Here is a 24,616-nt window from a genome sequence, read left to right on the forward strand (position 1 = left end):
GCATTTGCCTTTGGAATTGTAAAAATCATATGTATTTTGTGTGAGGGATTTTTTTTCCTCCAGATAGTAGAAATGTTTATTGTTTGTAATAATTGTTTTTATACTTGTGTGTAATTTAATGCATTTTTATTGATTTTGTGAGAATAAATAGTATGTTTTTAATTTGAATTCAATACTCCTTATGTTGAAGGGAGTGTAACTAGAACATATCAAGCTGCCAACTGTACCAGATATTAAAATCAGTCAAGAGTTATGCAACTCCTTAGCAGAAGACTTTCAGCACAAGGTTAATTCAGTTTTTAACACTTTTGTGCATCCGGAAAATTGCTTAGCTCAGTAATAAGATACAATGCACAATTCATGACAAGATGCTACCCCAATCCTTTCTTTTTTCACTACCCTGACTTTTGAACAGATCTCTAAAATGATTGGTGCAATTAAATCAGGCTCTCCTTCAGATCCCTGCCCCGCAAATCTTTTGCATATGTCTCCAGAAATTATAGCAATTCCCCTTACAGTGATTTTTAACACCATGTTCACAACAGGGCTCTTACCAATGGAGTGAAAGAAAGCCACCTTACCTCCGTTATTAAATAAATCTAATCTGGATGCTAAGGAGACTCTCAACTATAGACCTATATCAAGATTCCCCTTTCCTGCAAAAGCGATCGAGAAAGCCATTCACATCGAACTGTCTTCCTTTATTAATGATAGTGCTATTCTGGATTCCTCCCAATTTGGATTTCGTGCTTATCATAGCACGGAGCTGGCCCTTATTACAGCTACTGAGGAGCTCAGACAGACTTTAGATGGTGGGGGCAGCGCTGCCATGATCCTTTTGGATTAACAGCAGCTTTTGAAACGGTCCATTATGAGCTGTTGCGGGTACGTCTAGCTTCCATCGGGATTAGGGATAAGGCACTCTCCCTGCTGGGCTTCTTCCTATCCGAGTGGTCTCAGGCAGTTGCGTTAGGGAACTATGTTTCACCTTCCTTTTCGCTACCGTGTTGAGTTCCTCAGGGATCTTCCCTGAGTCCAGCGCTTTTTAATCTTTATGTCACACCACATTGCTAGACTTGTAAAAAGTCATGGTTTTGCCCTTGTAATTTATGCAGATGATACACAGATTATTGTCTCTGTAAGAAGTCCACCAGCATTACAGCCATTAGCTTTCGTGACTGTATGAGCCATATAGCCAATTGGATGACAGACAATTGTCTAAAGTTGAATTAATCCTAGACTGAGGTTTTTGTGTTGGGGAACAATCCCTCGTTTCGACAAATAGTTGGTGGTCAGTCCAACTTGGTCCTTTACCTAAATCAGTGCCCAAAGCTAAAAACGTAGGAGTCATCTTTGATACTCAGTCATCTTTTGAAGCACAAACCAACTTGGTCACCTCTGCCTGCTTTTATCCTAAAAATGTTGAGGAAGGATCTTCCAGCAATACCTATGAATTTAAGGAAAACAGTGATATATGTACTGATATCCTCAATTTTGAACTATTGTAATGCCCTTTTTACCAGTGCTCCCAAGTGCAGCATTCAAAAGCTACAGACTGCTCAGAATGCAGCAGCAAGAGTACTTCTAGGTATCTCTAAATTAGACTCCATCTCTACAGCTTTATTCCATCTACACTGGTTACTGGTAGCCAAGCGTATCCAGTTTAAATCACTCTGCATTGCCTTTAAATCACTTATCAACTTGAGTCCAATGCAGTTGGTGAATTTTTTAAACCAATATATTCCAGGAAGATCCCTTAGATCTGCCAAACTTGGAAACCTTATTGTTCCTAGAGTTAGTAGGGTTAGGTGGGATGGCAAGAGCTTCACTGCTACAACAACTAAACTGTGGCACTATTTGCCAACCTTGCGTAAAAGAGACTGCCCTGTTAAAATGTAGAAAGGGCTTAAAAACATGGCTTTTTAAGGCATAATTCTCATTCTTAGTCCGGTCTGATCTGTATGTGTTAAGGGCAGCGCCTAGACACCCCAGAATATTTGTTGCGCTTTATAAATTCCTTATCATCATCATTTGTTTTTCATTGGATATTCATTTGTTCTACAGGCAATAAACCACCAGCTGTCAACCGCAACAGAACTGCCACCCCCCAACCAACAGCTAAACTGGCACCCACCCTACCAGCCTACAGGCAAAACATATGGTTCCTGGTAGCACCAGTTCGGGCCTGAGTACCTGGTACCGGGACATGGTTCCCAAGAGTCCACAGTTCCACAAGCCCAAAGGCTCCAGGAGGAGACGTGGGTGATGAGAATACAGCTGGTTCCGTTTGCTGTTCATTTCAATCCTCAAACTTAGAAGGAATACATGTCAGTGTTATATCTTACAAATGAATATTTTCAGTTCTCTGGTGTCCACTGGACCGGGAACTTGATACAGCAAAGTTGAAGACCGACAGTCCTTGGGGTGTGGATCTGGGATTAAAATGTCTATTTTCCCAAAACTGCACTAAGGATTTGGACCTGGCCGATGGATCCTGCATCAGTGCCCTAACATCCAGTTACCTCTTTGATAAGATAACCAAAGGCCAAAGGAGAGCTGAGGGAGCACTCAACAGTCCATGGAGGCAACCTAGGGGCACGCACTGGTTATCCTGAAGTACAGCTGGTCAGGGACTACGCAGGCTCTTCTGCAGTGCTCCAAATGACATCTCTTAACCTGGACCTTAAGGTCATGCAGGTAGATGAAGGTTGATGGTATCCTTGAGAAGCTGGGTGGGACTGCCTCATGCACTGGAATTGATGCAGTCCAATGTCAAGCCTAATGCTCTAAAGTTGGTGCACTCCAATGTTTAGTCTCATGCTCTGGAATTGGCTCCGTCCAATGACAACTTTTACACATCCATTACAGTAGCTTAGCCTACGTTTCCTGACAGGCAAGCAAACACTCTTGCTGGTGGAGCACAACACAGCATATCTTGTTTACAAGCAATAGTACTCTTGTAACACAGAGTCCAAGCTTATTTCCAGCTTAATGAGGAGCATCATAAGAGGCAACATAATTGCCATGGAACACAAGTCTCATTGCCACAGTGGTGTTCAGCTGTGTCCTGATTGATGAGATAAATGGAAAAACTTACTGGTTAAGGGGACCAACACTTACACTCGGAGCTGCCCAACTGGCCATCTTGCAATGGTCAAATTCAGGGACCTCCTCCAATCAAAGGCTGCTTGGCCACTCACATGAGCAGTTGATGTCAGAGTCATGGCCAACAGAATCCCATCTCAAGCTGGTTCTAGCTAAATGTTTATTGGGTTCAAAGTGCAGGCCACACCGGAGCAGATGAGGCCGGAAGAAAGGGGAAGCAACAATTGCACTGATAGAGACAAGGTAGTAAGGGCAACAGGGAGAAGCCCTGATGCTCCACCCACAGGAACACCATAACCCTCCACGATCTAATCTAGCAGGTCATCTACCTCAGAGCACCACTTGGGGGTTTTCATCTATTTTACCATTGAGCCCGCAATGAGCATGCCTGATTGCTAGGCTCACTGGGAAGAAAATGAAAAACAGAGATTGCACAGTGATGAAGCGAACTTTTAAAATTAATTGTGTTTCTGTTCGCTGATTTGAACTTCCATAATTATTAATAATATTAATGAGTTTTTCATGTTTTTGTATTAATACAACCTAGAATAATGTGCACTTACATAAACACGCGGGACTAACATTATGTGCTCTTGTTACATTTGCCAGTACGTTTAAATAATATATTAACTTTGTCTTTTCGTTTTGTCATCATTAACTGCGGCTGATTAAATAATAGCATGTGCTTATTTTTAAATGTGCTTTTGTCTATGTCGTGTCTTTAATGTGACAAAGGTTTGTTTATTTTTGTGCTCAAAGCTAGGTAACATAAACTAATGGGTTAACATTAGTGAAGGAGGTGGGTAACATAATGATTTTCATTACTCAAATTAATTGATGTCTTGTGTTTCCTTGCATACTAGAGTTTCGGTAAAGAGGCCTGAGGCCTAATTTAAAATGGATGTTTTCTGAAGTCCTGTCGTGATGGACCGTGCACAGCAAAGAATGAATAGAATAAGTTTATTGTTTATAATCTTCAAAAAACAAATACGTGGAACTGAACTGTGCAGGATGTGCCTGGTGTTGTATAACTATGCCAAGGACAGGACATAGCGGAAAAGCTTAAGATGAGGAAGCAACAAACTGTTATTCAATAAAATGTTGCGAAGATCCTCGGAAGCTAATGTCACACGTAGACAATGGACAAGGCCGCTTTTGAAAAAAATATGATCTTGAATGTGAAGGCGATGACTTCATGGACTGACAGCTGTCAGCCAATCATTTCACTGGATGCTTCTTTAATTGTATTTTTTTAGCTAGTTTTAGATAGAGAAAAGGTATAAAACTTGGCCCCTTTGGAGGAGCTTTGCTGGCTCGTTCCTGTGACCGTGAGATGCTGTCGGACTTTTGACTCACGTAAGAGAACTTTGAACTTTGCTTTTTTCCTTTAGGTTCCATTCAGTTTAGACAGGGAAATAGGGTTTAGGGAATGAGTTCCTTTTGCTTAAATACTTTTCATGCTGATTTGATTTGAACTGACAGTCTAATGTGCCTTTACTAAAGAAAATGATGCTTATTAATTGCAAATAAAGAATTAATATTTTGAAAATGCTCTTTACTTGATAATAAAGCTAATAAAATAGATTTTGAAATGACAAGCTGATCTTGGTTATTTCGAGTCTAGTTACCATTAATTATTCCATTGCCTAGGTGGCTTAATTAAATGTGCATTTAATAAAAAATGACAATGATATTCTGCAGATGTATATAAATATAAATAGTTTTGTGAAAAGTTCTGATTAATTAGGTCACATGATTCAGTTGGTCAATTCTTGTCTCAGACATTTATGGGCCTAGTGATGATTTACTGAATAATGGTGAGTATCGTGGTGTAGAGTTGTGCATATGAGACAGAATTTCTTTAGGCCCACTGGATCAACAGAAAGCATGAAATAATCTAAGGGAGTGTGCTCTCTAGAGCCATGCAGGTGACCTCTGACCTACGACTTGTGGACAGCTTTAGAAATTTAGGAAAATACTTAAAGTATTGCCTCTTCCATCAAGTACATAATTCATTCAGTATGTCTTTTGCTCTACATCCTGCATTTGCCACCATACTCTTCCTCACTGATCATCCGGTGATTTGAAGAAAAGTTCAGCAATGCCAGCATTAGAGAAAAGCAACAAAAACATTATTAATTTATAGCTTTATTTCCTATGACACTTTAACCATGTTTGGCTGTTCAGCTGTTGTAACAACAGATGCTATAATTGTCTAATGCACTACTACAGATTTTATCAACCACAATAGAATGAAAGGATGAGGGGCCTATTCAAAAGCTGCATGTTTACTACTAAATGGAAGGGGTTTAGGGAGGAGTAAGGATGGACTTAGCAAGGGCTAGGGAACCATTTAGAAAGGGACATGCACCCACTCACCAAGGAATAAGCCAAATGCTATTAACAAATTGCACTTCTAAAGTCACTACAACCAAAATGGACCAAAGGCAGTAGTACATTACTCCAGCTTAGAGCTAAAATAAGTCTAGCACCTCAAATGGCCACTGGTGTTGCAATCACCTTCCATAGAAAATAATAAAATTAGGGACTTAAAATGAAACCCCATTGAAAATAAAGTTAAATTATATTAAATTATTTAAAGTATTTAAAAATATAAATAAATATAACTTAATGTTAAAAGGAATATATAAAACTGGTAGATATTTGTACTTTAATTATAAAATATTTAATAACCTATTGTGCATTTACCAATCAATGTAACATTACATTTTATTGAAATATAAATACATTAATTTTACTTAATTCCATACATTACTTTTAAGAATAATATTTTTAATGTAGGTGGGAATTTGTTTTTTAATTCACACTTCAGCAAACTTATTTTAACTTAATGTATTACATTTAAATTATTTAAAGATTAAGGAGGTCATTACGATGGTGGTGAACCCACCACTGACAGGCTGTTGGTGGAGGGTTCACTGTCATTGTGAGGCCATTTTCCACCTGCTAGATTTTAAAGGAGGGCGTTGTGCTGGCGGGCGGAAAGTCCTACTGTGAACAAGATGAATTGGTGTAATGAGTAAATGATGCAATCTATCAGAGTCCGAGCCCCTCAATCCTGATGTTTCTGATGACAAACTATGTTCAGTTTCCATTTGTATTAGAGATCTAGAGGGTCATTACGATGGCGGAAGGACCGCCACCGCAAGCCATGCGGTGGCGGTCCTTCCGCCATCTCACCGCAAATTTTCCCCCACCACATTACGATGGCTGGGGGATCTAGACTGCGACCATGGCAGAAGAAAAGAGCGTCTGCCATGGAACCGCCACAAGCAATCGTTCCGATTGACCGGCGGAGCGGTCTGAATCCATAAAAGGGTGGCATGCCTAGCAGGGACCGTCCGCCAAATTAGGATGCTGTCTTCAGCCAGCCTTTCCATGGTGGGTAAACCTCCTTGGAAAGGCTGGCAGAGATTGGTTTTTGGGGGTGGTGTTTGTGCACTGGGGTGGTACCCATGGTAGTCCCCTACATTTCACTGCTCCAAGTGGCAGGTACTTTGTGGTGCCTGCCAGGTAGTGCGGTGAAATGCACAACATGCATTTTGAACATCACGGCGGGTGCTGCAGTCTGCAGCACCCACCGCAATGTTAACGTGCAAAATGCGTCCGCCATGGTGGGAGTTGTATCCTAACTGGGCGTGCGGGTTCACTGCATGTATTGCGGATGGTCCGGGTCACCACCACGATGGTGGACGGACTTCAGTCCGTCTGCCATCGTAATCGGACCCTTAGATCTTACAATGCGATCTACAATATACAAAATTGCATCCATTAATGCAACTTTAAAAAGGAGCAAAAAAATATTAAAAAATTACAGCACATTAATATATTAACTGGGCAATTTATCATCTCCATAGAAGCTCTTACTATTAAAATATAATATATTTTAAAAAGTAGTTTTAAAAATCTCTGGTGATACATTTTTGATCAAGCCCAAGCAAATATAACATGCTCAATGGTCTGCACAACATTACAACATAAAGTGCACATTTTCTACTTCCAAATTACATTCTGCCATGCATCCGTCACAGTGTGTAATGGTAAACATTTCAATCTACATAGCATTATGCTTCTATGTACTCTATGTTCCGTAGTCCAGATCAGATAGACTTGAGGAACTGCTGCTTGACATGATTGGATAATACTATGTAAACAATATTTTGTTCTACATATCTCTATATCATTTTCCATGTATCATGGTATATTTTAGATAATTTTTAAGATGAACATAGCTCATATTCGGGATACCTAATCTAGTCAAAGAAAAGGGCTGAAGTGAAGTTAAAATATTATTTAAAAATGATCCTAGTCTTCCATATAGGAGCGAGACATTCCAAAGCCATAACACTCCTTTAGGACTTTTTTTAGCATGCAATTGACAATGATACCACCATTAAATAGCAGCCAGTCCTCCTATGAAAGAGCTCAGCAATCCTAATTCCAACATTAAAGCTTGTATTGAGGCCATAGAGTTTAAAGTGAAAACAGTGCACAGAATCTTCCCCTCCCCTTTATGCATAAAGTGCAATTGATTAATATTTATTGTCTTGATTGCATACAAGAGTGTCAGAGGAATCTACATTTCAAAGACTGTTAAGAGATGATTAAAATGCTTGTGACCTGTTACTCCATAAATTGTATTTAGTGCATTTCCCTGGGCAAGTGCCTTATTTTATATCTGTGAAATATGACCACTGTCAGTCACATTTGCTGACATATTTCTCCCGAGATAAGGGTAGGTTTATACTACTTCTATGGGTTTACGGCTCATTCCTGCTCCGACTAATCTCCCCCCGGAGAGGGCGACTCTCCGAGGGGATCACTATGCCTGATGTTATGCGAAACCTGGCGGAGCGGGCTAAGTGCGGCCCGTCATTGCGGTTAGTGCTGGCAGCCCTCGAGGCACTTCAGGTGACTATGGAGGCCCAGGTCTGGAAACTGATGTCGGCAGCGGATGAAATTAGAAGATCGGGACCGGAACCTGACTCGTTGCCCGGGACCCGGCGGCCAGCTCTACTCCCGATAGCCACCCCAGCGGTGCATTCAGACCCGGTGCATGGAGCTGTGCCTGCCCCTACAGAAGTGGAACTGATTGAACATGCTGAGATCTGCGTATCAACTATATGGTCGGAATCTTTGGTTTCGCTGCCAGCGGAACACTTAACTGCTGTTCCCACTCTGGAAACTTTTGGTCGGAACCGTGAACTGTTTTGGATTGTGTCGCACCCCCTTCCCAGCTGGTCCATCAAGATGGCTGATGGGACAGTGTCTGGCCTTGGAGTCGGGGAGGGGTATCGTTGGAACCGGCCATCTACTTTGGAATTTGCCATCCTTTCTCCATCTAACAGACTATATTTCGGCAACTTCTGTGTATATTTTGACAATTTGACGATGGGGCTCTACTTATCGGAGGGAATCAGCAAATTTGATTTTTTTGTTGTGCCTTTATTGTTTCTATGGCCTTTTTCTCTTTTGTATCTTTCCTTTTGCCTTTTTTTCCTTTCTTCCTTTTTCGGGTCAGGTAAGTGGGTCCACTCTTCTGTCAATTATCGATTTTTTCGTATCTGTGCCTATACTTTTCACGGTATTTCAGTATCATTGGGCGGGCGCTTAACTGGGGCGAACTGTGATTGTATGCTTGTTTATCCTGAATTGTATGCCTTAGCGCCACTGTCCTAAATGAGATCGATCTAACTGTGGAAATCCCACTATTTTGCCTGCCCTTTATGCAACTTTGTGGTATTGTATGGCACCTGATCCTTCTATTTTTATATGGTAAAATGGAGCCTTTAGAATCCTGTCATTCGCATAGTATGCTTAATAGCCACTTTTTAACCGAATTTGTGGTACTTTCGCTTCCCAGGCTGCCGAGTCGTGTCCTAACTGACTTGCTGTGATGAAACTGATTAGCGGCCGACCCTGGTGGTTGTAGGCCCATATTTGTAAATGGTTGAAGTAACAATAAAGGTTTTCCAAAAAAAAAAAGAACTGAGCATCTGAGTGTAACGACAGAGTATCAAGACGTCTCTGAAGACCTGTAGGAGTCAGGTCTAACAGGACTATATACTGTCTGCATAGAGGATTGTGCCTAAGGGATAAGAGCCTAATTTTGCGGCATCACCAGCTGCCTTACTTAACACAATGGGCAGGTCTGCCATATATAGCAAAAAAAGGAGGGGGCCAACAGGCATCCCTGTTTCAATCCATTTCTAGTAGGGATTTTTGGAGTCATACCATGTCTGCCTCCTAACATCAAATGACAAAAAGTGCAATAATGAGTTTTGGAAGTCCCCCAGGTATTCCCATGGCACACAACTTCCTCCAAGGGGTCTGACTGTCTACGTGATCAAAAGCGGTTGAATAGTTGATATAGGCGGCATTGACAGGCATTCCCCTTCGTTTTTATATATTTCTCCAAAATAAGCGTGTATTACAGTTATATTATCGTAAATCGAGTAAACTGCTCTAAACCCTGCCTGCTCCAAGGGTATAATATTTGTGTTCCACCCATTCTAGTGGGTTACACATTTAGAAAACATCTTTCATGTGGCATCCAACAGAGTAATCTGCCTAAATTTGCTAGGAATATTTAAAGGGACTTTTTTATGCAGCTGTAAAATAACCTTGCGCTTTCAAGAGCTAGGGACCATTCCTGTACAATAACAGTAAGGGAAGTGCGCCTCTAAGTAAGATGCCATAGGTACAGATCCAACTTTATGATAGTAATGAGTAATTGTTCTGGGCCCCTTGCACAAGTATTCCTGGCAACCTTAAGATAATGCAACACCTCCTGTCTAGAAGGAGGGAAGAGCATCTCCCAACTGATATTTCATCTAGGGACTTTGTAACATTGATACTTTCCATCTGAATATTTAAAGCATAGAGAGAAGTTGTATATTTTTGCCATTCCATGCTAGTGATACTATTTATCTTGGGTTTAGAGAAAGAGACACCATTCTCAGCTATAAAAGGCTTTTTGATTTTTAAATTTCACAGCTTCAGTTATTTTCCCCCAGATGTTGTCGGAGATAAAAAAAAAAGTCTTACCTACCTAGTTCATCTTCTTTTCAATCATGAGATCCACCTATTATGCTCTTTGGTGTAAAATGTATATTGCCTTCTTTGTAGGTGATTAATAAAATTATTAAAGACAAACAACCTATTGAACTGTTTCGACTGCCTTATGGATTTTTTTAGATGGGGTCCTACCAAATTCGGGGTTACCCTCTCAAATGTTTCCATATGCTCCTCAAATAAATCAACTGGTAGCCATCCTTATTGGGGAAGGCTTTCAGTAATTATTTTTTATTCTTCTGATAGCGACTGCTTATCTTTCTTAGTCAAAAATATCCTCCTATTCACAGCAATAACCAACACATCAATATCATCAAGGACCTGCCATGAGTGTACCTCATCAGGTTTTCCATTGATATTAAGGAGATTATGATGACTCCAAGTATTATTTATCACTTTTAAATCAAATCAATAGGGCAAGATCATATATGAGCTGATAACATAATCAATTATCGTATTTGATGTTGCTGTAATATAGGTGGGATGAGCTGGAATATCACTCTGTAATCTCCCATCAAGGATAATTAAATCTTGTTCTCAGCGTGCCTCGAGGAGCAAAGCACCTCCTTTATTTGCCCGAGAGCAGGGAGGGAATACAGTAATTGGAATATTAACCAAAAATGTATTCCCTCTATTTTTAACCTGTTTGTAGTGATGATTTTAATGGAATTGTAGTAATACTGGTAAATTGTCTCATGTATTTTATGTCTGTACTTTTATGATATATTTATTGAATAAAGTATTAAAGAATATTAACAGCCTCTTCCTGTTCTTTGTCCACAAACAAGGTGAGTAAATAATTTGAGATAGTCGCATTAAGATCTCCCATCATTAGGACCTGTGAAATACCTACTCTCGACATGATCATATTTATAAAAATGAAAAAACTCGCTTAGCAAGTGATTAGTTTCATGACCAGGTAATATGTAAATATTTGCCAAAACAAAAAGGAAAACCGAGCAGTGACCCAAATTCTGCTTTGGGAATACAATACAATGTAACAAATTCGACTGATGGAAATACACCTGATATAACCAAATAAAAATGTGTGGATAATAATGGTGCTAAACCACCACTAGTGAAAAAAACATCATACCAATAGTTTCTTCAGCAAGAAATATTCTGAGAAAGTCTGAGAGCAGATATTCCCCAAAGATTCATAGTGTACACCCACTATCGTCTCCTTGCATGTATGCAGATATATAACAATGTCAGAGCAGCTCTGCTCTGAGATTCAATCCCAGGCAGCCTTTCAACATGTGTCCACGAGAATGAAATCCTCCAGACAATGGTCTAATCTAAATCCTAAGAGCTTCTGTGGTGCTGTTACAGCTGGACCAGACTGAAGAGTGCATTGGGGGATGGGGATACCACAGCATGGAACCCGGTGGAGGGTGGCAGCACAGGCTGAGATGTTCTGAGGTATATTTCAGCAAATTGTCTATGTGTTTGTCACTGTATGGGTTATAGTACCAGGGTGGCAGACTATTTTTAAAACAGAAAAACTGATGTCTGTAGATTAACCAGCGAGGTATTGCAGTGCATTGTTGACATCAGGTGGGATCTGTATGTCACCATGCCAATCCTGGCACAGTCAGCTCAGCTTTTCATCCTTCCAAGGTTGATAAACTGAGTTCCTTAAGGAATGATTACAGGCACTCTTTAAAAATCACAATTCCTGGGAGGAGCTACGCTAGCAAACAAGATGTCCGCGTAAGCTCCCGGCTCCGCCGACCTCCGACTCCAGCCAAAAGATCCTGTAATTTATCCTGTTTTTGCGCCCTGCCTCCGTGTGTATGAACCGGACTAGAGCTTAATGGTGCGATCCCGAGATTTCTACCTGTTTGGTAGATGAAGATACATCGTGTGGCAGTTTGCGGCCTAGACCTGCCTGGAAGCCGGGGTCTCGAGTACTGGCCCAGCCGGGTTCCAGTTTAACAACATCGGGAGTAGTGGTGCGACAGGGTCCGGTCTACCGAAGTGGAAGTTTTTTTGGACCAATGTTGATGATGGTTGGCCGAATTTGTGAACTTCGAAGAAGGGGCGACGAGGAGCAACTAAAGCGGTAGGCTGGGGCTCTTGGCCCGGTGGCCTGGTTAGGGCCCCGCCGGTGTTCGCTGCGTTGGGATCTCTGCCTGCGGTGGCGGAATTCGGATCGTCATTGTAACCAATGATAAGTCCTCCTCTACAGTCGCCCGTTCCGCATCCACCTGTTCCCCCCAGGGAGACCGGGCTCTCTGGGGACGTGAACATGATCAAAACCGAGCGAGGAGTGGTGGAACGGACTGTGAGTGAACCGTCACTACGAACTGTGCTGGCAACCATAGGGTCACTTCATGTTCGTTTTGAAACCCACATTCATAAAATGATAGCAAGTTTGTCAGGAATTGGGCAGATTGGACCGGACCCTGCTCCACTACGAGAAACGGAACGACTCGAGATACCCAAGATGGCCACTTTGATGGAGGAAGCAGACCCCGTACTATGGGAGGTGTCGGAGCCTATGACAAGTGTCTTGACTGATGAGAGCGAGCTCGATGCCGTGAATGGATTGTCAGGCCTACGATCGTTGCCGACTATGAACGGACTATTTGATGCTCTCTTTCTGGAGACTTTCGATGGGAACTGTTGCTAGTTTGTAACTGCGTCACTCCCCTACACATCGGCACTGCCAAGATGACGGATAAAACAACGCTGGGAATTCATAACGGTGAGGGGAGTCTTTGGACCTGACGGAGCTCCCAGCACTTTAATCTTGTTGCTATGTCGCGATTTGAACTTTGGTACAGTATTGTTGTGCTTGGACTATCCTGCAAAAGCGGCAGTTCGTCCGGAAGGAGCTCACATGTCTGATCGGAAGGGTCAAGGATGAGACTAAGTGACTGAGTTTGGCATCGAGTCTTGCTGGACATGGGGTTTGCAATCATGATGCTATCGGGAGGTTGGGCAGTGTTTGAAGTTTCCCCTGTTGCGCTACGCATTTGCTGCCTAATAGATTTTTTGACCATCGTCTGGGGATTCTGGTTCTGGCGGGGAGGAGGGGGGACCGGGGGCATGTATGAAGATGCCCTCCTCCATTTACTGCTTTTTAGTGTAAGTTAGTTAGGGCGACAGGCACACTGCTAGTTGGGGTTAGGTGACAGCCATATGCAGGGGTGCAGGGTGGGGGGATGGGTTTATTGTTTTGTCCTCTTTTTTGTTTTTATGTTTTCTTTTTCTTCGGACTCTCTTTTATTTTATTTTGATAAGTATAGCTTGCGGAACATCCTGACTTTGATTGTATTCTAGTATCTGGTGCTCATGCTTCTTTAATTATCCTGATTTTACGGGTGGGCGGGCTCTGAGGGCCTTGAGCTTACAGTGGATCGTATACTGTACTGTTGCACATCCTGTTTCCCTAACATTAGCGTAGGCGTCTCAATTGTTTCCCGTTGCTCGCATTTATCCTGTTTTTAAGCCTACTCGCCTTATTATTATGTCTGACTGTATGGCACTTGATATGTCTATTTCCTTCTTTGTTTTGAAAATAATAAAAAGATTTTTTTTTAAATCGCAATTCCTGTTGCAACTATAAATGGTTTACTGTACCAGATGCGATCATTTTGTCAAATAAAACTTGCCAGATTTTAACCAGTGAAAATATGTACGATAGAAAGCATAACATGAGGATGTTGATGCAGTAAATACCAAAATCTGTATCTTGTGCAACATTTTCATCACAAAACTCATGCTAAGTGAAATGTAGCACAACTGATCAATTTAAAATCCAGCGATATCAGATTTTGTCACGACTAATAAGTTCTGTGTGTTCCCCCGGAGCACCGCAAACCGGCCCTTGGCAACTGAGAAAGTGTGCTACAAAGCCCTATCTAAAAGAAATGTATTGGCCTTGTACTTACATCAGTTGAAGTGTGATGGAAAATATCACACTTGCTCTGATATGAGAATGCATCACACTCTGTTTCCAGACTCATCATTGCCTTTCTCTTAACAGTCAGTGATGGACTCTGTAAACAAGCACTGGGTCAATAAACACGTGGTCCAATGATGCCTAGAAGACTCTTAAAAGCTTACATAATCATTTCCGCAACTTTGGGACATAAAAGGAAAAAGGCCTGGATCAATAAAGGAAACTAGGGAAAGAGAAAGCCCAGATTTTATACTGGAGAAGACAACTCATAGACAGGGCAAACAAAATTTTGCGGCAGGGGAGGGCCAAATAATTTGGCTGGGCTGAGAAAATTATGCAGTAAGAAGAGTCAAATTATGCAATGTAATAACGCACATTTTGCGATAATATTTGTTCATTATTTTGTCATTTTTATATTTTTCAACACCATCTGGGCATTTGTTGCACCTCATTAGTAACAGTTTAACACCCAAAAATAGCAGTAAGCACAAGAAAGTTGACCAGTCAGCATTTGCAAAGGCTCTTCCACCACACTGCAATACATATCACTGAGGTTTTAGTAACTTTTGACCCGTTTGAGCTAGAAACAATTGTTTTGCTATAATGCAAATGATGGACTATGTGACAAATGTGGGAAATGTATATTTATGCAAAAAAAGTCATAAACGCACAATCACATAATTCCAGTGGCCCTCCTCATAGAAAGCAAAATACCAGTGATTATGATGCAGTGACAGACCCTCATACTCACTCAATGGATACATAAAAAGGGACATGCCCACATTCACACAACCAGATCCCTGAGGCACCAACAGGCAGACTTCCACCCATAAGAGAACTAAAACAACAATGATGACCAAACAACAATAGACAGGCAGGCATGCCAACACTAACCCTGTCCCACAAAGCACAGTACTGGATATCGGTGATTACATTGAGCTTTACAGTTGCCAAACACAGCCATTGACACACCTGCCTCCCCTACACCATGGCAATTACAGATGGACTCTCAAACATGGCCACACATAGAATATATTGTTATGCAGGGGCATCCTACATGCTGCAGAAGGTCTCAGTCAGGGCCTGAAGAAATATAATCACATTGCCTCCATCCTGATGGAACTCCAATGACTCCCCATACTGGCCCGTAACATTTTCTAAACTAGCTGCATCATTTACAAAGTGATCAGGACCAGCAGCCTGCTTATCTTGCATACAAGCTCCCGATCTCTGCTGGATCTCAGCATACCCGCAGCCAGGACACCATTAGAAAGCACACTAAGACGTGTGAGAAAGTAAATACAAGAAGCAAACCTTTCCTACTATGATCCATCAGAATCTTTCCAATGCTGCTCCAATTTAGGAAAGAGTTGAAGGCTTACCACTTTGAAGAACACTACATCACAATGCATTAACCATCCACCACCCAACTTCCTTTCCTCTTACTTGTTGACTGTATTCTTGTCTTTGACCATGTACAAAGCTTTGTAGCCAGTGGGCTAGGTTTGTGTTATAGAAATGCCATATGCACACATACATACAATCCCAAGTTCTTGACTTTCCTTTTATCCCTCCACAATATTTCACCTGGGGAGCCATATAGATCTGCCCTATCCTGACACTTTTCAACTTTTTTTTAGCCCCACGGCACAGAATTGTCTGAAATCACAGTTTGGGGTTTTATGATCTTATTTAGTGTGACGCACTGGTTCATCCAAAAACGCAATGAGGTGAGGGTGTCGCAAACAAATTACTGCCTGTTTCCGCGACGGTAAAGTAGGCACAGCAGGCTTCAGGGGCTGAGACCCTAACCTGGACCAAGGTGCAGGAGCCAGTTGGGTAGAGCCCAGAAGAATGGCAGGTGGTAAAAGATTCCTTGGCCCTAAATGCTTGTTGCAGCAGGGCGTAAACAAAATTGGCATTAAAGGAGAGATCTCCTGATTGAGCATAACCTCAAAAGAGGGAGGTGCCCCTATGTCTTCATCACAGCAGATCACAAGCCACCCACCCATACTTAGAGCATGATGGAGAGACAGCAGATATCACAAATGCCCGAGAGCCAGAGGGTTGATGGTCACTTTCCTAGGGCAAGGCACGAGAGTAAGCAAGGGAGGGTGCCTTGACTGAGGGGTCCTTTGGATGCCAGGTGGCAGGGTCCCTGGTGATGAATGGGATGAATAAGGGAAGACTCAAGACAGGCACTGCACGTGTGGCCTGGCCTGGGACAGAATAGGCTATTACGCAGATATTGGTAGCAAGAGTAAGCCTCATATCTGAGAGTGTCCCCTCAATAAAAATCAATAAACTGATAAATTGATAATGAAGGTCTGATAAATGAGTGTGCCACCTACATGTGGGTGTACTTGTGCAATGACTGATTGTGAATGTACTGTGACCTATTTTCTCCAGCAAATGAGTCTGTGTAATGTGTGGTAGTGGGGCTGGTTAATGGAAAGAGGGGAGGGCCCGGTGACACAATTGAACAGGCAAAGTCCAAATTCCTTTTTCTCTGAGGAAGAACTGTCTTTGACTAAATCATGCTAAAACTGAACTGGTGCTCATTGGTCGGGGAAGCTAATCCCTTACTGGCAACAGGCCCCTCTAACAGCCATACTTCAGGTCGGCAACCTGAATGTTCTAGTTTTTGTATACTCTATTTTTTCCTACATGTATCCAGCGTAACAAAACACTCCTTTTAATGTCACTGCCTCCTAAGGGGTATCCTTAAATGCTCAAGCATTAAATTATTTTGCTCCTCTTTGAGGTGGCAATGCAACACCTGCAATGTTCTAGTGGCATCTGGGCAGGGCTCTTAGGAGAGATAATTGTGAAGCAATGTGCTTATTGTATAGCACAGTACACAAACATGCTTGCTCCTGTGTATTTCACCAGACTTGTTGAACCCTATTGGTTGGCCAGATGTCCACATGCAGCTTTCAGGAGAGATCTCTTTCCACCCTGTGAACCCCAAGTGTTTCAGTGATAAATTAGTGAACATACATTAACCTTTTTTCTTTAGAACTCGCTTCCTCACTCGAGCAGCGTACTAGACTTTATGACAGACTAGTTTACTCTTTTACAAAGGAATAATTGAGGATGGTCGGTCAGTGTAAACCCATTACCACCCTGTAATGTTAATTGTTATAATCCTTGTGGGTCGGGCAAGAATACAGCTATTGTTTCGGTCCATGCCACAGTCAGTTTTAACCTTTATGTTTGTAAAAAACATTGATTCCTAATTGTATTACCTTGAGCTCCCACTACGTGGTTGAGCCAATCCTAACAGATTGATGTGCCGAGAATGAGAGTAAAGCCCAATGATGCAGCATGGCATAATATGTGATGGAGGGATTCTTCTCATTACAGAGCCCATGATGCCTCTTAAAAACTGCTGGAATTGTTATATTTTATTTATAATAGGGCTGTTATTACTCCTGTTTGTATTTCCAAGTTCTCCCCATCCTCTTCTCCATTATGCTGGTCTTGTTCTAATGAGACTGGCACGTTAAGACATCTACTTTGTGATTGTTCAAATGTATTTGTGTTTTGGACACGTGTTTGGGATATTTGCATGAACATTTTTAAATGTGATGTTCCATTATCAATATAAAATGTTTTTCTAAGATCCACTTCTCCTGATGTTGACGAATCCTCATCTATCTCTATGTTATTTGATGTGTTTATTGCATTAGCATTCAAAGTTATTTTATCGTCCTGGAAAGACAATTCTAAAATATCTTCATTAACTTGGTGGAATTTTATTTGTGATGAACATAGAATTGCTACTGTTTCTTCTAACTCCTTGCTCATAAAGTTAAAAATGATCTTCTCTGGCCACCTTTTGCAAAATATCATTCTTCACATGCTGCTGTTCAATAGTTTTCTTTTCCTCTTACTCGTCCTATACATTTTAGAATTTTCTTATCTTACTCTCTTTCTTTCTTCTTTTCTCTCTCCCTTATTTCTTTCCTTTTGCCTTTTCTCTCTCTCGCTCTTTCCTTTCATTCCCTTTCCTCCTATGTAGTTCTTATATAGTGTTTATATTTTATACGCTTTTATATTTTGTAACGTTTATATACTTTATGGTTGCGTTTTGTTATATTTTCTTTGTATCCTGAAACTCCAATAAAATTCTTAAACAAAAAAAAAAGAAACTGCTGGAATTAGCTATCAATGTGAGGGCCTTGTGAACTGATATATGATCTCAGTAATGTGAAATTTGATCTCAATTAAGCAAAAAGTTGCTTTTATCTCAGTCTATTAAACCTAATTTCTTATCACAAAAAAGAAATGTTCTTCATTCTAAATTCTGGAAATTTAGCTTTATTGAATTGGGGAAAGACAGGCCACCAAAAACATCACTCCACTGAGATAAAATGAATGTCCTCTGACTCTTATTACATGACACCTTAAGTCAAATGTATTCTTTGTTGATATTTTGAAAATCTGATTAGTGTTTTATTCAGTGAGATATCACATCTCTAATTTTGTCTTCCCTCAAGACATTTGTTAGCTTTGATGCAAACAAAAAGAAGTATGTTTATGTTTTTTGAGCCAATTGCAATCTCGGTTGAGTAGCTCTGGCCTAGATCAAGTAAATTTAGTGCTCATATTGATGAAGTAAATTTAAGATTCCTATCAATGAAGTATATGTGACTTGATCTTAATTAAGTAATGGTGAGCTTTGATGGTAATCAAATGAGAATGGTTTGATTTTAACCAGATAACTTTAATATTGAACACAATCAAAACAATAATTTGATGTTGTGTGTGTAAAGTAACTTTGATCACATTCAGTAAAGACAGATTTAATCTTAGTCGAGTAATAAAGCTTTAATTAAATCAAGTAAAGTTGGTCTTAACCCCTTCACTGCTGGCCCGTTTCCGCCCCTGTGCTGTAAACAAATGAACAGGGGCGGGCCATGACGAACCCCAGCCGTCATCAGCACACGAGCACCGTAGTGCATGACGGCTGGGTTCGTCATCTGCATGCAAGGGGTTAACCAAGTAAAGTTGGCTTTGGTCTCAACCTAGAAAATTTAGGCAAAGTAGGTTTTAGAATCATTCAAACAAAGTTAGGTTTGATTTTAATGGAGTAGTAAACATTTTGATCTCAATTGTGGGTTTTAGTTTTATTTTAGAAGTCGGCTTCATGGTCAATCAAGTAAGGTTAAATTTTGTGTCATTCAAGTAGAGTTAACTCTAATCTGAATGAAACAAGTCTAACTTTAATTAAATCTGTTAAATGTTACAGTGTTTTCATCTAGTTAATAAACTATTGGTCTAACTCACAGAAAGTATGTGTATAATTTAAGTCAAATAAAATTGCTTTGATTTCAAACAATAAAAGGAAGTTTTGATCACAAACATATAATTAGCTGATGTCTATATGAGCTAAATTAATCATTGTTCCCAAACAAGAAAAAACAAGTTTTTTGTCTAACCCACATGAGGTTAGCTCTGTTACAAATAACAGAAATGTATCTTCGAATTCAGTTAATTAAAGTTAGATTTTATCTGAATTAAATCAGTGTGGCGTTGATTTGAGTCAATAACAGTTAGATTTCATGTTAGTCAAGAGGTGAACTCTTATGCCACTTATATGAAATTAGCTTCCATCTTTTTCAAGAGGCTATTTGCTGGTTTGGCAAGAATTATATTTCCTCAAAAGCATTAAGCATTAACAGACTTATGTGATTAAAACGAACTTACCCTGTCTTCTTCCTCCCTTAAATCTGGCATTGTGCTAATGCAGAGACTCACAGTCGTGGTGGCCACAAAAAGAATGGAGAGGCAGGCAAATATTTTCCCAGGCAGTCCTGACTGTGGGTTTTCCACCATATCCCTCAGTTTGGTCATAAATTGACCCATCCGCGTGTCATCGACCAAGACACAGATGGTTTCCCTGTTCCTCTGCAGCTCCTCTTCTTGGCGGGCTTCCGCTAACTCCTCGAGTTTTTGAAACAATTTTCTCAGGCAGCACTGTTCCAAGTTGGACTCCTCAATGCCCCAGTACCTGAGTTCATCCTGGAAGGATAAGACACACATCTCTCGCAAAAGCCTCAGCTTCCCTGCTGCCAGGAAGCTCACGATCATGCTGAAAGCACATGGGTTTCGGTCGAAGAAGAACTCGTTGGTGTCTTCATCGTAATCATCACACAGCTGGATTATCTCCTCATAATTGCTGCAGAACCTCAATTTCCCCAGCCTGGTCATGGGAAAATCCTCCAAGGTGCTCCACGGCACCAAGTATTTGATGCCTCCTACGTTGACGATGAGCTCGTCTTTCTGGTCGGCTGTATCGAGATCTTCGGGGCGGTAAATCCTCCAAGCCCTCTCATAGTGGACCCCTTTGATGGTCTGTGACTCTACAGCCCCCGGGAAGAACTGGTTCAAGGTGCTGCTGGAGGTGTAGCTAAGGTTACTATAATCTTGTTCACTACCTCCAGAGATAATCGGCATGGCGGTGGCATGTGCTTGTTGTATTCCTCATTGAAGATCATAGCATTGGATGGGACTGTCAGTAGGAGGAAAGGAAACTCACTGTCAGAAAAGAACATCAAAAGCAAGTGACAACTGACAAGTGCAGTTACGAGAACACAATTAGCATAAGATATACCTCGGGTCCCATTTCAATTTGAATGCAAAGTATCTTAATATCTATTGAAAGAGTAATTTTACTATATAAGGTTTGAAATGATTCGTTTAAACCCTTTGCTGTTTCCCATTTACCGAAAAAGAACATGTATCGAATTACATATTTGAACACAAATGCGAACAAAATACACACGCGATACAATTGTAAAACCTGTTTTTACAGTACGAAGGCAGACAGGTATGCTTCAAATTAACTGTATTTCCATGTGCATCATTGTCAGTAGCCACATGCATTTTTAAATACATCTAAAAACACATACCGTCACGCAAACACCTAATTGACTTTTGTCAGCACATGAATTGGTTGATATTCCGACTTACTCTGTGCCCACTCAGCGATACGTCCGGCGTAGCTCCCCGACACGTCCCGGCGGTGAATGAAGTGCCTTTGCAGTCCCCATCAGGGAGAAGGGAAGATGCATCTTTAGACTTGCAGTGACTTCCCCCAGGCAGTCAGCTCAGAACTTCGGCAGCCCGCGCGTTGGGGCGGGCTCCGGCATGCCAGCAGCTCCCCCTCGCTCCTGTGTCTGCTTGCATCCTCCCGCACGCACACGGGGCGTGTGCATCACTAAGAGAAGGCACGGCAGCAGCACGGAGCAGCGCGCGGAAGTGTGTGCGTTCACCTGTCAGAGTGCGCATCCCCAGTCAGTCCCGGCGCACCTCACGCGCGCTGGCTGTGCCCAGGGTTCTGTGCTGCAGGAGCACATAGGGACCAGACCCTCCTCTGTACATCTGGGCGGCCTGGAGAAGGGAGTACTGGGACGGGTGTTTCTACGCCCTGCAGAGGACGCACCCTCCCCAATGAAGCTGGGGCTCTGGATGCTTATGCAGAGGCATCCGTGCTGCCAGAAGCTGAAAGTGCTTCCACGCTTCAGCCTCTTTCCGGGAGAACATTAATCCGTCCCGGGAAGTAGGCGCCTCCTGTCGCTAACTAAGTCCAGCTACGCGTCGAGCTCTCAAGTGCCAGGAAGCCCTCCCTCGAAAGCTGTCCCTTCACAGCCGGTGCATAAGCGCAGCGTGGGTAGGAAGCGGTGCCTCCTTGCTACGGGGCAGCAGTTGCTCCCGCGCTGGTCTGTGGAGTGTGGCGTGGGGGATGCTCCGGCTCCGCGTGAAGTGCATCCCATCCCGGGCGCATGCCACGGGGTCTAGGTATGCGAGGACGGCACAAGGCCGTGCACCTCATTCCGCGGGCTGCAGCCCTGGGTGTGTGTCATGGTGCTACTGTACTCTAGCGCTGCATATAGTGCACGCAGCACAAAGGGCTCGTCACTTATACTAGGGAAGAGCAGTGGAGCAGGAGGGCACCAGGCGCACATACTCCGTTCTAAGCACTAAAGTCTAGGGACGCAACACCCATTGGACTCAAAGGGCTTCAGCATTCCCCACCCCCCTTCGTGTGTGGCAGCCCTTGATGAGACAGCTTCCCGGGCACATACACTGCCCCACCCTAGCACTTCACAGGTCTTTAACCCCTTGCATGCTTGTGACGGAACCGTTCCGTCACAAGCCTCGGGTGAGCTGTGCTTGTGACGGAACGGTTCCGTCACGGCCCGCTCGCCGCGCCTGCGCGGTGCGAATTCCGCGCCTGCGCTGACGATTGAATGGGCGGGTGGGTTCGTGATGGAACCGTTCCGTCACAAGCACAGCTCACCAGCGAGCCGTGACGGAGTGGTTCGTCACAAGCACGGAACCGTTGCGCGGCCGCCCCACCCCCTTAGCGCTGCGGCGGAATAGCTGCCGCAGCGAAGGGGTTAAAAGACCATTTGCATGTTAATGAGGCTTGTTGTTGTTTCACCCCTTCTAAGACCCCCTGCAGCTCCACTCTGCCTATTGCTTAAAGTTTCAGCCCCCCCACATTTTTTCTTACCCCCCCCCCCAGCTCTAGTTGCGCCTATGCTATAGTCCACATGCAGCTTTATCTTTTCAAATAGATGCCCTTTGCCCTATATCACTATTTTTGTTTTGCCGTGCGGAATATCTCTGCACTGTCCAAACTCACTCTTTTTATATCAATTCCAATATGACTCTATCTCAACTGCTTGTTCTCGACCTCTCTCCTGACTTTGTTGGCTTTCCTCCGGTCTCTGTGGGCAGTTGTAGCCTTCACTGTCTCTCTTTCTTCCTTTCAATCTTTATCCCTCTTTCCCAATTTAGATAAATGAAGGGGCATTTGGCAGACCCCTGTATTTTTTAGTTTTTATATTATTTACATTTTCTTGTGGGGGAAGGTTTCTATATAGATTTTTTATTTTGTATTTTTCTTTCAATTTTATGAGCCAGGTCTAGAGGTTCATAAACCATGGTGGACCAGGATTACTGTAATGAGGCTTCTGGTTCGGGACTTAGGCCCTGGGTTTGTGAACCAATCTTTGTTCATGAACTGTGAGTCATCACAGCCACTGGACAGATGGCACTGATCGTACAGCCCTTAATGAGGACCTTGAACCCTTTGTGGTTGTAATCATGCTTGCTTGATGGTATCTTTGCCTTTGACCCTCTCCAGTGCTCTGCTGCATTTCTTCAAAATTCACGTTATACAAATACCACATCTTTACATGCATACATGCACTTGACTTGTGAACCACTGTGATCCGGTCTGTGAGATGTGTTTAAGGCAGGCCGTAATTCGTAAACATTTTCTCCCTCCGATCAACTATTGATCACACAAGTAGGTCCAGGTACATTTGTTTTCTGCCAGTTTTCTTAGGAAATGGGGCATTTTCCAAACATCTTTTGTTAGTTTATGACCAGATTTCTGTGGTTCATAAACCATGTGTTTGTTTCACAAACTATGTAAGCATGTCCAAAGAGTGAAAACATTCCTTCTCATTGAATCATAGAAGGGTTGGCGTCCTCACTGCTGATGTCAGTTCATGAACGTGATGTCTTCACAGCCAATCAATTCTTGTTAGCAGTTCACACACCTCATGGCAGAAGTATGCCAAGGTTAGCCTTCTCAAGTCTGGATTGTTGGTCTTTTTAAACACAAGTATCGAAAAATTACTGAACACGTTTACACAAAACCACACCAAGGATGTGTTCTGGCACAAGGCATGTCTTCTGCAAATTCTGGTATACATTTCTCAATTAACCTTTGCTCTAGAAAATAGCAAAACTTGTCTGTGAGATGTTGTATGCACATCGCCAAAATTGCTTTCTTTAATAACATTTAAACTAGGGCTGGGCGTAGTTCACGAAGTAGCGCTACGCGTAGCTACGCAAAGTGCACTTCGCGAGCTACTGGCAGCACTACGCGAACTGCATAGTACCCTGTTCGCACTGTGCAAGATGCTGTTTTCAAGGATTGCACACTGCAGACAAGCATCCAGCACTGTGCAATCATTGAAAACGGCATCTTGCACAGTGCGAGCTGTAGTTTTCTGCCGCTCGAGTAGATTTTTACTCGAGTGGCAGCTTTCTCAAAGTGGACTGGTAGTTTCTCATCGTGAGCGGTCGCGAGCATCCGCGACCACCCACGTTGAGAATCTCGCCGGGAGGTTTATTTTCCAAGCTCACGATCGGCAACTTGATGTTGCTGATCGCGAACGAGGAAAAAGTCTCGCCGGGATATCATTTTGCTTGCTCGCGGTCGCCAACTTGACGTTGAGGACCACGAGCAAGCAAAAAATTACCGCTGCACTACGCTACGCTATGCGTCTTTGCACTGTGCAACGTGCAGTTTGCATAGTGTGAAGTAGCACAAACATCGCAAACTACGCGAGTGTAGCGTAGTGCTTTGCCCACGGTTAATTTAAACACCTTCAAAAATGTGCTAAACTTCGAAAAGATAGCCCTGAAGTAACATAACTACGAATCTAACACATTTGGTGCAGATTCATAAAGGGGCTC

At 42.4% G+C, this 24,616-nt stretch overlaps 1 protein-coding gene across 2 annotated transcripts in view; it reads right to left on the reverse strand.

Annotated features, from left to right (window-relative positions):
- The window catches only part of KCNG4 (potassium voltage-gated channel modifier subfamily G member 4), a 161,243-nt gene that overhangs the window by 134,707 nt on the left and 1,920 nt on the right, over positions 1 to 24,616 (reverse strand). The window contains exons 1-2 of one of the 2 annotated variants that reach the window (XM_086946547.1): positions 21,089 to 21,428; positions 19,823 to 20,627 (exon numbers count right to left, since the gene is read on the reverse strand). In XM_086946547.1, the coding sequence (XP_086802673.1) occupies positions 19,823 to 20,572 (750 nt within the window). In that variant the 5' untranslated portion in view covers positions 20,573 to 20,627; positions 21,089 to 21,428. Of the gene's footprint in view, positions 1 to 19,822; positions 20,628 to 21,088; positions 21,429 to 24,616 lie in introns of those variants that run through there. The other variant, XM_086946548.1, reaches the window with a different exon arrangement.

This window comes from Lissotriton vulgaris, chromosome 12 (genome assembly GCF_964263255.1).
Source record: "Lissotriton vulgaris chromosome 12, aLisVul1.2, whole genome shotgun sequence".
NCBI lineage: Eukaryota > Metazoa > Chordata > Amphibia > Caudata > Salamandridae > Lissotriton > Lissotriton vulgaris.